Source organism: Oryzias latipes, chromosome 10 (genome assembly GCF_053564925.1).
Source record: "Oryzias latipes strain Hd-rR chromosome 10, Olatipes_Hd-rR_3.1".
Taxonomy (NCBI): domain Eukaryota; kingdom Metazoa; phylum Chordata; class Actinopteri; order Beloniformes; family Adrianichthyidae; genus Oryzias; species Oryzias latipes.
This window is the reverse complement of record NC_136246.1, coordinates 26082231-26095035: the sequence shown is the minus strand read 5'-3', so window position 1 is coordinate 26095035 and position 12805 is coordinate 26082231. Positions and strand designations below refer to the sequence as shown.

Sequence of the window (12805 nt, the reverse complement as noted above, 5' to 3'; positions counted from 1 at the left end):
TCAACATTGGAGTTACCCACTAAACCATCTTAGAGCCAGATGCCAGCTCAGACGAGGAAAAAGGAGACACCAGTGGATGCATTACAGCCATACCACCCTGAACACGCCCGATGTTGTCCCATCTCTGAAGCCATAGCTTGTCCTCCGTACTACATCACCCTGGCTAGTGTCCGGCCACTCTCGCAACCCTGGAGAGGACACTCCAGCCTCGCTAGAGTTATTAGCCAAGATGAGAGCTAGGACTCGTCATCCATGGTCAACATGACCGACGGAGACAAAAAAAAAAAAAAGGATGCATTGGAATGGAGCCGAGCTGAGCAGGGAGCTTGTGATCCACCGACTGCTCATACGTCACTGCTAGGGGCTTTTTCTAAACGCATTGTTTTATCTGCTTCTGAATCACCAATATTTGACTAAAGAAATAGTCAGAAATGCAGTTTTAATCCTAATTTTCTTAATGCATGACCTCCAAAATGAGTAAAATGAACATGTTAAAAACACAATTTTCATAGGAGTTGGTCTTTAAATAGCCCAAACTCTGACTCTGACCCCCAAAGACCTTTTTCCTGCAACAAGTCAGAAAACCTGCACAACAACAAAACATTGTAAGCTTTTGTTTCTGGGGTGGAGCTGCAAAATAATTATTATCATTATTTTTTTTAATTAAAACAAAAAGTGTACCAAAATATTATTTAGCCTATGATTTTTTTTTTTTTTTTTTTTTTTTTTTTTTACCATTTTTTAAGATTATTGTTTAAGTTATTTTTTTCTTATTTCATAGAGAGAGAAAGGTGATACAATTTTCTGAGATATAAGCTTAACCTAAAATTTAGCTGGCACCATGATATTTGCTCATCTTAAGTTATGGCTTCCAAAAAGCAAACAAACAAACAAACAAAACTATTGGTTGATCAGTAATTCACTTTAACTGTGATGTTTAAGGCAAGAAGGTTTGCATGACTTCAACATAAATGTTTTAACAAATCAATTTCGGATGTACACAGTGCAATCTTCCAGGTCCAACAGTGAATTCTAAACTATGGAAATGAGACCAATGGAAAAAGTTTTTAGAGAAGAATTTAACAACAAGGGGTCACAGCAAACTATAAAACAATCTAAGGAAAAACTGCCTATACAGTGTAAAATGGGCTGTTTACAGCAGCAAAGCATTAATGATTCATGAAAAGATTCATGTTCAATTCAGTGCTGTTTGAACATTGCGGCCGATCTCTACCAAAAACGACTGACTGGTCAAATCAGATGATAAACTAAACAAATCTCTGAATAACAGATTTAAAAAGGAATAATTATAATGATAAACTAATTATAACGTCCACTCCAAGATCCAATATCATTAGCTAAAATCCTTTTAAAACTTTTGTAGAAAATGGAACGTACATTTTTTAATGTCATAAACTGACATGTAGAGGAGCCAGAATTATTAAGTTACTTATCCAACACCTAAGTTGACGATATCCCAGCTGTGTATCACACATCAATTGGACAAAATCACCGCATTTTGTAGATACTCTGTGGTACGGATTCCAAACTTTAAATCAACAATTGAGGGAAAGAAATGTTCAAAATGATGAAAACTGAAGTTTGCGTTATTGATGAAAAAGGAAGCAATTTTATTGAAAATACAAACCTTTTTTTATTCTAACCTTGAAGCTTTTGGAAAAACTGAATGTTTATGCATTTTAAGAAATTCAAAGATAACAAGTAGACAAATACACTAAATTAGTCTATTAAATTATGGAAAATGAACTCAAATGTCAAAAGGACAAAAAAAACAAAACAAAAAAAAAAAACGTATTTTAAGAACAAAACCAAGAAGTGTCTTCGATGTAAGGTGGGGGCATGTGGCATTTTCAACTAGAATAGACTGTGACCATAATTTTCTCCATGTTTTTCGTGGAACAGATTCATTCAGGCCTTGCTTTGTTAAGCCTATTCCTATTATTATAAAAAAATGAGGCCTGAAATGATTAACTTAGTATTCTGTTAGCAGCCATTTCAGACTCTTTGTGCTGCAGCTTTAAACGACATCAGTCAGCGTGAGTCATTTAGTAGTCTCAGCTTTTACACGAGTCAAACAATGGTCATTAACCATAATGAGATGAAAGGAAAAACAGAACCCAACAGACGGTCTCAGTGCTATCATTGAGCATATATGAGAAATTTTGCAGCAGTATGCTTCTTATTAACAGGCTTGTAATAAGCGCAAATAACCCGCTAACAGCAAAGTTGTCTAGCTGCCTTTGATTGTTAAACAACTGCTAACTGATCATTTCCTAATTAGTGACTCTGTCCGCTGCCCTGTCTTACTGCAGTTGACATTAAGTTGGTTAGTATTATAAGGAAATGTCCTTTAGATCTTTATGACTCTAACAATGAAGCCTGAAACAGCAAAAACAGATGGAGTCTGTGCTAGTTTTGTGGAAGAGGCAGAAGCTAACAAAACATCAACTCATGTGAAAAGAAGCATGTAAAGTGGTGCAGGTCCATGCAGATCAGAGGTCAGTCCAATAAAAACAAGAGAAAACATAGTGGATCAACAGCCGGTAATGCAAACAAGTTTAAATGATGCGCATGATGAGATGCATTTTAGTTGTTTAGCCATTGTCTATTGTAGTAGCCATGTTTTACAGCAAAAAACATTATTAGTTACACAAAAAAAACAACAACACTATGGTGTCCTGATGTTTCGCTTATGTTACAGAAATAATCCTAAAGGTATCATAAAAACCCTAACAACATATTTCCATAGCAATGACCATACCTTTTAATTTTTAAATAATCTAAATGCAGTCAATGTCAGTGATTGGAGTGGCTATTTGCAAACGTAACAAATACTATAACGAATATTTTCTGGTATTGCAAAAAGACAAACAAACACATTTTTAATTGGTTTTTAGTTATTTTTAAAAATAATTTTACTTATTACATGTTTTGTAAATCATACATTACGACAGCCAAAATGTGATTTTGTCTTTCAGCAACAAGAAACTCTTATTTATAATAAAAATGCCATAAAAAACAAACAAACAATGTCTTTAGTCAGTATAAACTTTTTACAACCATTTTGACTTAAATTACAGACTCACTATTTCCGATCTAAACACTTTGATTTCATTTTTATGCAACAATAAGTTTATTTATTTATTCATTTTCCAAAGAACCAATATATCTTTTTTTAGGACATAGTTTTCCACTTTTTATCGACCAAACTGTCATAAGTTGATACTTGCTCCTCTAATTATTCTCTGTCTTACATCTATCAGTTACAATTTTGAAAATGCAGATATTACTCAGTAAGTAACTTAAAAGTAATATAGAAGTCTTGTAACACAGTTCAGAGAAAGTCACATCGTAAAGGGAAGAATAACTTTAAATAAAATTTAGAAGTAATCTCTGATGTTCCGCAGTTTGTACAAACATGATTTTAAATATAATTCAAGATCAACTCTCAACTACCTTATTATGATCTCTGACCAACTGACGGGTGTCGTTGATCAACTCAACCAACTTTAGCTCGCATAACTTTTATCCTTCCATTCCTATTACTCATGAACTTTTATTTATTCATCCATGTTATTTTCCTCCAAGCTCTCTTCATTTATCAGCCATTTAAGACTCATTATGCTGAGTTTTTAAACGAAAGTGTGAGTCATTTAGTAGCCTTTGCTTTTACACAAGTCCAACAAAAACAAAAAGAACCCAACAGGCGTCTCAGAGCCATCGACAAGAGCTTTATCAATCATTCACAGTCTTTATGATCTACATCCCTGCGTCTTTCCCTAACATTCCTGCCCTGCAGGTCACTCAGCAGCAAAATCTAATCCTTTACAGATGGATACTGACTGAAAATACAAGATTATTTCAGCAGGTACGGCCATAAATTTCCATTCATCATTCATGTAAGGAAGCAGTTTTTGTTGGACTATTTTCACTTTTTTTACAACTGTCAAAGCAATATGCCTTCAAAATAAAAGACCCCAAAAGATTTGTTCAAACCTGCTCTGAGAAATAAGAGGTTCTGATTTACAAAAATACTTTTTGGTTTAATTCTATTTGCTTTTTTTTCATTTAGTAGCTATTTACAATAATATGGTAATAAATTATAATATGATTAAAAAAATATAAATAAATAAAAAGTGTAATTTGGAAATGTCATTTTAACAAAAAAAATAAATAAAAAAGAAACCTGATATTCAATGTTCAATGTTTAATTACAGATTTTAAACCACAGTTTCATGAGTGTAAAACATCTGTCAGTACAGCGTGCACGACTCACCTCTGTCCCCACTGTACGTGTTTTCAGGGTTGAGTGTGTCCAGCAGGTGGATAGAGCTGGTAGGACTGCTTCTGCCTTGGTCTTCCTGCTGATGGTCCGCTGAGCTCAGGCCGTTTTCGTACAGCTGGCTCTCATTGTGCCGCAGATGCCAGGTCAGACCTAACAGGTGGACGGCTGCACACGCACACACGCCAAACACACACACACACACGAAGCGTGACAGCCAAAGGGAGAAGGAAAGCGGAGATAAAAGATCATTATTCAAGGCAGGCAGAGTGGGTGTGTCTCAGCCTCGTTTAATGCCCATCTAACAGCACTCACTCTTTTTATGTGCTTATTAGTGCCAGCAAGCGATAGACAATTAGCAAATGCAGAGAGAACACATTTGCGCACAAACAATGTCACACATATGTGCCGTTCAACGAGTGCACGTGACCACAGAACGTATCAGAGGTGAGCAATTAAGGCAGATCTTCAGAGCCTGAGCCCAGGGCTGGTATTAAAGCATTAACACAGTCTTTTATGCATGACTAATGATGCTTTGAAAGCTGCTGCCGATTCACAATCCATATGGGGCTTTTAAACAACAAAGGCTATGGGAGGATACTGGATTCCCCCCTGCTACTCATAAAACAGTTTACTACGACAACAATCCCAACATGCAATTAAATAAGAAAAAAAACTCTAACATCTGCCTATTTAAGAAATTAATTAGTGTCTTGCAAGGTGTTCGGTGAAGCAAAATGCTCACCTTCGTCTGACCAATCATGACGCGTACTCGCATAGGAATAAATCTGCTTGTTTTAATAATATTTGTTTTTTCTTTTTGTTTAGTTTTTACCTTGATAGGATCTGAAAAGGTTATATGCCTTGGCTACTGGGAAGAACAAAGCAAATGAAATACTTCATTGCACTTTTTCCCCCTCCTGACACATTTGGAACATCAAACAAGAGCAAAGACTCAAATGGTAAAGTTGTGATGTGCTGGTGGCAGTCAGAGGATGGGCGCTGCATGCAGATCAAGGTAGGAAACTTCTAAAGACTTCAAACATCTTCAATGTCTTCTCTGTCTGCTGATTGCCGACACCCGGAAAAAGCTCTCAATGCAAGCTTACCAGCGCTTGCACAAAATAGCTGCTAGGAAAAACAAATCAAAAGCTATACAGGACAACCATTGCAGTATTACACGCATACCGCATAGGCCTTTAATGCTGGTTGTTTTCATGCCTCTTGCTACAGACGCCCCTTCGCAAACGCCTACACAGTCAATCCCCCAGTTGATGAGGAATGTCTAATTAAAACTCTAGATAGTTCAAAGCCATTTGCAGTTTCCATCCATGAAAGCCCAGGCAGGAAAAGGTGCTGTTTTCTCAAACAACTCAACACAGAACTCAGAGGTCCCTGGCTACATTTTGTCATGCACTGGGACCAGCAAATCATACATTTTAAAACTTCTGAGTAGTCACTGTTAGTTTTGCTGTCCACTCATGCACAACACAAGCCCTTCAAAGCAGAACACTGCCGATTACCAGGGCCACATGAGAGGTGCTATGCATCATTTACTTCCCGCTAATTGAACTGTCAGCTGTAAAAAGGCCAGACATGGACAAGCATGTGTCTTTCACTCGATTAGCAGTACCTTTACTGTAGGTTTCCTAATTTTGTTTTTTCAGATCCAGGTCAGGGATCTTCTTATTAATATATAGCTGTGAAATTAGTTGTAATGAAAAAAAGAAAAGGAAAAAGAAACTCTGAAAATGCCATGAATAACAACCACCCAAATTATTTGATTGTACATAAATTGTTACGGTTTAGTTTACAACAAAATCCATTCTGACTGTCTAGGACTGCATGAACGGCGTCATTAGCAGATAGGAAAATGCTGGCAAAAATAAGTTTAGATATAAAAACATTGACTACGATAAGAGAGAAATTTAAATTTAAATACATTCGTTTGAGAGTCAATCCGTCATACATTTCCATTTAAGCTAAAGCATTTTTTGAACTCCCTTCATTAGGATTAAATGTAAAATATAAGTTTTCATCTTCAAATGGAAGTTGGAGTTCATCATCACTGTTTGTACTTCCTTGTGTTTTCCACTTGAGTGGAACAGCTTATTACAATTTTATAATTTACTCTCAAAGACTTCTCACTTTGGTTTGACAAGCTATTCCAAAACGGAGACATTTAGCATTTCTACTATTAAGTCTCTCATGTGGCACATTTCATTCGCTTCCTTTCGCTCAAATTGCTTTTTTTCCTGACTTTGTTCTCCAACACCCCTCACGCATCTCCATTTCTGCTATGACCCCGCAGCAACAGTCCTCACCGCCTCTCCTACCTTCTCCTCCCCTGCACTCCACACCTTCTCAAAAGCCCTTCGGACTCTACTTCTACAGCTAATCACTCTCGTGTTTGATGGCTGTTAACCTTTAGCTAAAACACTTAGCATCCATAAATACAGAGGTCTGAGCACACGCATGCACACAGAAGCAAGATGAAGGCAAAAACCTGCATGACAATGCATGACAAGGACACGTTAGTCTCCACTTGACTAATGCTTTAGTCACAACTGCCCTTACAGGTGGATACGGGGTGTCTACGAGCAAAAATGGGCAAATCTGTGTGGGACAAGCTTTTTTATTAAGACCCGGTGAGCCGTTGGGCGAAAATGTTCATGTATATTTTTTTTACAGGCATGTTGCAGGCGACAGGTAGTGGCAAAACACTTAGAGGCTGATTTCCACTGGTCCATCTGTGGTCCGTCTGTGTTGCATTGCGTTGACACACATACACACACAAAAAGTTCATTAATCAATCGGAATGTTTACGTTGCTTCCATTGTGTCTGCGTCTGACATCCGCCTCTCTGCACCGCAGCGCAAGCATTACAGAGGAGTTCTCTTTCAAGTCCATTGACACATCAATGTCGCATCAAAATATCAGAAAACAGGTTTGTGTTTCAAAAGAAAAACCTTCGTTGTACTTTTAAAATAAAACTTTTTAAAATTGTATTAAGGTGACATGCCCGCCCAATTACACACGTTAACACCAGTTTCCATTTTTGCGATGGACAATAAAAGTTTATTTTTGGAAGAACAAAAACATTCATCTTTCTATGACACAAAATGTCCATTTTACAAGGACTCAGCGAGAAGGGAGCGGGCATGGGGCCTGATAGCTTACGTGAAACATTGTGAAACAGACTCCCCACGCAACAGAACGGAGAAGCACACCAGACGGACCAGTGTAAATCCGGGGTAAGGGTAAGTGAAGTGGGTGAGGTGCAGGCACACCGTATGAATGTTTCATTCTGTCAACTGCCCCAAAATCTGGGCACCCCACAATGGCTCCGTTATTACTGTTCATGCACAAATGACAAGTGCTTGCAACCTGACTGTTAGAAATTAGGAAATTTCTAACAGTCAGAGTGACAATCAGAGTGAAGTTTTTGTGGACATCGTACGGCACTTATTTATCACCTGAACACCCCGCGCCTGCAGCATTTGTGCATGGACAGTAAGGAGTCAGTAGGTGCACCTCACTAATGACTAGACTTCAGAGTGAGGGCACCCCATGACTGCATCACCACACGTCATTAGTTTTTGTAACTTATCCACAAATACCACACAAACAACAGTTGTATGTTCCATTTTCATGACGTCCCTTAAGGTGGCCGCACGAGCCTCTAGGGAACTGAAAGACACACCTGCACTTCCTTTAACGCATTCATGTGACTAAGGTATAATTTTCAGATTACAGTTCATTAATGCTTGGCCATACATTTATTGTCCAAGATAATTCAACAAGATTGCAGAAATCAAAGATTCGTATAAGTTGCTAGAAGTGATTTGCAGCTGAAGGACCTGCATGATAGACAACTTGCTTGGATGCTATGAAAACGCAGCATGAGTAGGTAAAAAGCTGAGCAACCACTAAGTCTGCTTGTTTTTTTATTTTTTATCTTTTTGTTTTTTAACTCTTGATCTAACCTTGGAAATATTATGGATAAAGCACCACTCACAATGTCTTAAATACACCAAAGGGGGCTTTGTTATTGAAAAGCGATATTGTTATGTTAGGTTGCTTTATTGTGAAAAACTTCAATGCATGTTTGTGAGTAGACCTTGACTATGAAATGTTCAATTGAGCAACTGAATAGGCTCTGTCTACTTTAATAAAAAGCCAAATATGAAACTCAGTATAAACAAAAATATTAAAAGAGATGGGAGGTAGAACTCCCACATAGGCGTGATTTAATCCAGAGCAGGCCGTTGATGTGGGCTCTGATTTTTAATCTTCCTTTAGCGATATGGGCCAAACTATCGAATAAAGCTGTAATTCCAATATAATGCTGGAAAGGACTTCTTGGAACTCAAAATAACACACTATTTTAATAAAAAAAAACAACAGCTGCTGGTTTATTGCTGACATATTTGCTCATCTAGTCACGGAAAAATGAGACGAACAGACAAACTGATTTTTTTTTGGGGGGGTGTAACAATTAGCCGACTTAACGGATGAGTCCAACCAGATCGATCTGTCTGAGGCAAGTTGTTAATCAAATTGAATCAGCCTATAACAAAAAAGAATTTGTTTCAAAAGAAATAAATCAATGACATCAATATTGGAAATTACCGGGCATGAACAGTACTGAGGCATGGTAGGGCCCATCACAGTGGCCAACACACATGAGATGTCAGCAAAAGAAAATGATCAAGGCATCCTTTTTATGTGGAAAAATAATAGTGGGCTGAACTTTATAGATCAAAAATTTGAATGGACTTGTCTTTATGTATTTATCTTTGAGTCACACTACTTGAATTTTTGGCTGAAGATGTCCTGTATCAATTTTAGGTGAGGGAATTGGGTGGACCAAAATGAAACAATATTAACTATGAATCGTATCAGCAACCACAGATTATGATATGAACTAAGTTGTTGTAAAAATGAATTGTTATACCCCTCATATTTTAACAAAGGACAGCGGGAAAAAGTTGGTTTAACTTTGTAACTCTGATGCTTTTTTTTTTTGTCCCCTCTGTGGACACGTACAGTCTGTACACAGTCACACAGAAACACACTTAGACCCAGCATGCAGCCAGTTATGAGAGCAGCATGTGCACAGCGGGAGCCTGCACTCTCCCCCTTCTTTTTGTCATGCCCGTCCATCCATCTCCCTCTCTCCCTTCGTCCGCCTTTCTCCCTCGTGCTTTGACGAAAAACTCACAGAACCATCACACATTAGAGGCGGACTAAGAGTGAGTCCAGTCATTATAACCGGGGAAGGAGAAGCAGCAGAGTGGCGACAATGAGCAGCAGTGCAGGGAGCTAACAGGCTGAGGCCCTCGCATACATGAATCATTGATTAGTTTGACAGTGAGATGACTGCCAGAGGTAATAGGATGGCTGCTGTGTAGAGGAGGAGGGGGGGCTCTGGCTGTACCCTTGCTGTCGGCTACCCCGCCGAGATGTGTGTGTTGAGGATGAAGCAGGCTGAGGGAAAGAGTGCAAGATCGGGAACGTCTGAGTCAGTTAACCATTAAAAGGAAAAAGTGCTTGATATGCCTTTAACTTAAACTGCACACAAATCCAAGTGCTGCAAATGTGAATAAAGTCAGCAGAGCTGCTGAGAGGACATCTACTTTTTGTCAACCCTACGTGGGAGGACGCCAGCCACAGAGAAAAAAGCAATTGTACAGCCTTGCACCTCTTTATACCCCTTTTTTATGGGCAGATTTTAAAGTCCCACTCAAATCATCTTTTAATCTATTGAAAAAGCATTCCTGGTGCTTTTTAATTATTTTGATTATGCCATTTTAGGCAAAAAAAAAAAAAAAAAATTGGGTCTGCAGAGCAGCAGGAGTTAGGGTTAAAGGGGTTAGGAAAAGTTGCCTCTGAGTTGACTCACAACCCGAGCTGTCATTACCAGTGCAACGAAATGGCGAGCAATATTTAAGCAATCAAGCAGAAACATTTTGAGTCAGATGCCAGGAAAACAAACTTTGTTTGCAAATGGATGCATCAAATTGGAGCAGAGGTGGGAGCTTGTGGCCCACCCAGCGTATTTTTTACATCACAAGTTCGCTCTTTTTTAAAACAGCATTTTTTTCGTCTGCTCCTAAATCACCACATTTTTTAACTTCCACATGCAGTTTTAATCTTAAATTCCTTTATATACAATTTGTCCTCCATCATGAGAAAAATGCTCCAAAAACATGTTAAAAACACAGAAAACACTATTGTTGTTGGAGTGGGTCTTTAAAAGCATGACCTTTGAGTCGGTAATGCTAGCTCACAGACGCTGCTGCAGATTTTATTGTTGTTGTTGGGCATGAGTGTGCCTCAAGAATAGATAGAAATGATTGTGGGCTCCAGTGATGATTAGATTTCACACTTTGAGTGAGAGAAAGGGTAGAAAAAAAAATGTCGTGTGTGTGCATGCACCAACCTGTTTGTGTGCATTCCTATTTGGTGCTACACTACTACTAAGTCCTAGGCTTGCCCCACAGGGCACAATGGGGAAGATTAACTCGAGATATACAGTCCTATCAATAATCATTACAGCCAAGGTAGCACTGCAGTCAGTAAAAAATGATTTATCAATACTTTCACAGAAGCGGAAACACACCCAGGCCTGATTGCTGAGTTTTCTTCTCGCTTGTAGACATATAGCTAACGGCCGACTATATTCTCTCTGACAACCAAAGACTACAGCCTGCTTTGCCCAGCAGCAAACGCTTTCAAGAACATCAGTCATCGGATTTAGAGTGTAGTTTAGCATATACAGTAAAGGCAATTGCTCATCCAAGTTCTGCATAGCTGTGTCAGCCTCTAGCTAAGCCCAAACATCTGAGGGACGGGAGAAAGACAGAGGGAGATGAAAGCCAGAGCAAGAAAGGGGGGAGAATGGGGGTAATAGCGTGAGTAAGACAAATGTGTATCACCAGTGTGAAGGAGAGTGAAGGAGAGGGGTTTCACAACCAATAAAACAAATCTGCGTCCAAAGTGAGACCCTGGGGGGGGGGGGGGGGGGGATCCACCTGCCCTGCCCTCCTTTCTCTTCAGCTGTCGACCCTGGCTTGACTCAGTCAAAATATGGGTCTTTAAATGTTTCTCTTACCCCCCTCCACCACCTCTTCAAAAGCGATTAATACTGCTGTCATTTGTGTTTAAGTGTGTCTGTTTGCGTGCATGAGTGTGTTTCCGCTGACATTTTCTAGAGCGCAGCAGACAGAGTGAGCGGTGCCATGGTCCAACGCCTCAATCCCCAAAAGCTCGGGGACTCATCGTTTTGACCTTGCTAATCTAGAATAGAGAGCCTTATTTGGATAAAAGAATAAAATGACAGAAAGAGGGATAAAGTAAGAGTGGAGGTGGTGGCACTTTCCGCTTCTCTTGAATGATGAGATTTACCCTGTGTTTATTATTCTGGTAAAGCCCACTGTCACAGTTATCTCCTCAGTCATGTCAATGACAGCAAATCAAGCCCAAAAAGATCACAGATTTCTGCTTAAGCCTTTCCTCCATTGTTCTCTTACTTCTGATTACACTTCCTCCACCTTTCCGTCTCAATCTCCCTGTCCTTCTGTCTGTCTCCCACTCGCCATCCAACCGATGTGCCTTCTTTCGTTAAGCTGTCATATCAAAAATCACAAAGAGCGGTGCTGAATGAGCAGGGCATGTTATGTCTCTGCAGACTAACACAGACTCACAACTGCCTGTCGCAGACTGTACAGCTCAATATGTGAGTTTTGGTTGTGTCAGTGCGTTTATGCTGGAAAAGGGAGTTTCATGCTACGTTCACACCGGCGTGTTCAAGTGGCCACTTTCAATGAAAAGATCCTGTTTTTTCTGGCCTTTGCATTCAGAATTCTTGTGTTCACGCGTCGCTACTCAAGTTTTTAAGTCTGTTCTCGGGATCTTCATACAAATCGAGCGTTCATTCACTGCGTCCTGGGAGTTCAACCAATGGAATTTCTGACTGCTATTTCATGAAACAGTTCAACTTTGATCAAAAGGGGACTCGGATTTGGCAGTCACGTATGGGCGGTGTCCTTTTTTGAATCATGCAAGTACTAACCGGTTGTAAACATCAACATTGATGAGAAATGAACGATTGCTGTCTTTACACGGCTGGAATTATATGACACCAAGTCTTTCATTTATCGGAATAGAGCTGTGAAAGGAAAAGCCTTGAACAAGATAGCGAGATTTGCACTGCGTCTGAATTTCGCACCAAGCCCCTTCCAATTGTGAGTTTATGGGCTAGTATCAGGTAGCGACAGTCCACTGTGAACACTGTATGCCAAAAGAGCGTTCAAGAACCCGCGTTCAGCGCATTCTTCAACGTGCATCACAGGCCCGGTGTGTCCGTAGCTTAACGGAGTAAAAAGAGTGTCCAAATGTGATGCCGTGTGTTTCTGTGCAAGCACAAACATGTCTGCTGAACTATTGGAGGTATTGAGGCTATTCTCTCAAAGTCTTGCTGACCTTCTGGAGACATTT

At 39.4% G+C, this 12805-nt stretch overlaps 1 protein-coding gene across 1 annotated transcript in view; it reads right to left on the bottom strand.

The window, feature by feature from the left end:
* The window catches only part of tenm1 (teneurin transmembrane protein 1), a 212735-nt gene that overhangs the window by 115968 nt on the left and 83962 nt on the right, over positions 1–12805 (bottom strand). The window contains exon 6 of the mRNA XM_011480413.4: positions 4298–4471. Coding sequence (XP_011478715.1) covers positions 4298–4471 — 174 coding nt within the window. The remainder of the gene's footprint in view (positions 1–4297; positions 4472–12805) is intronic.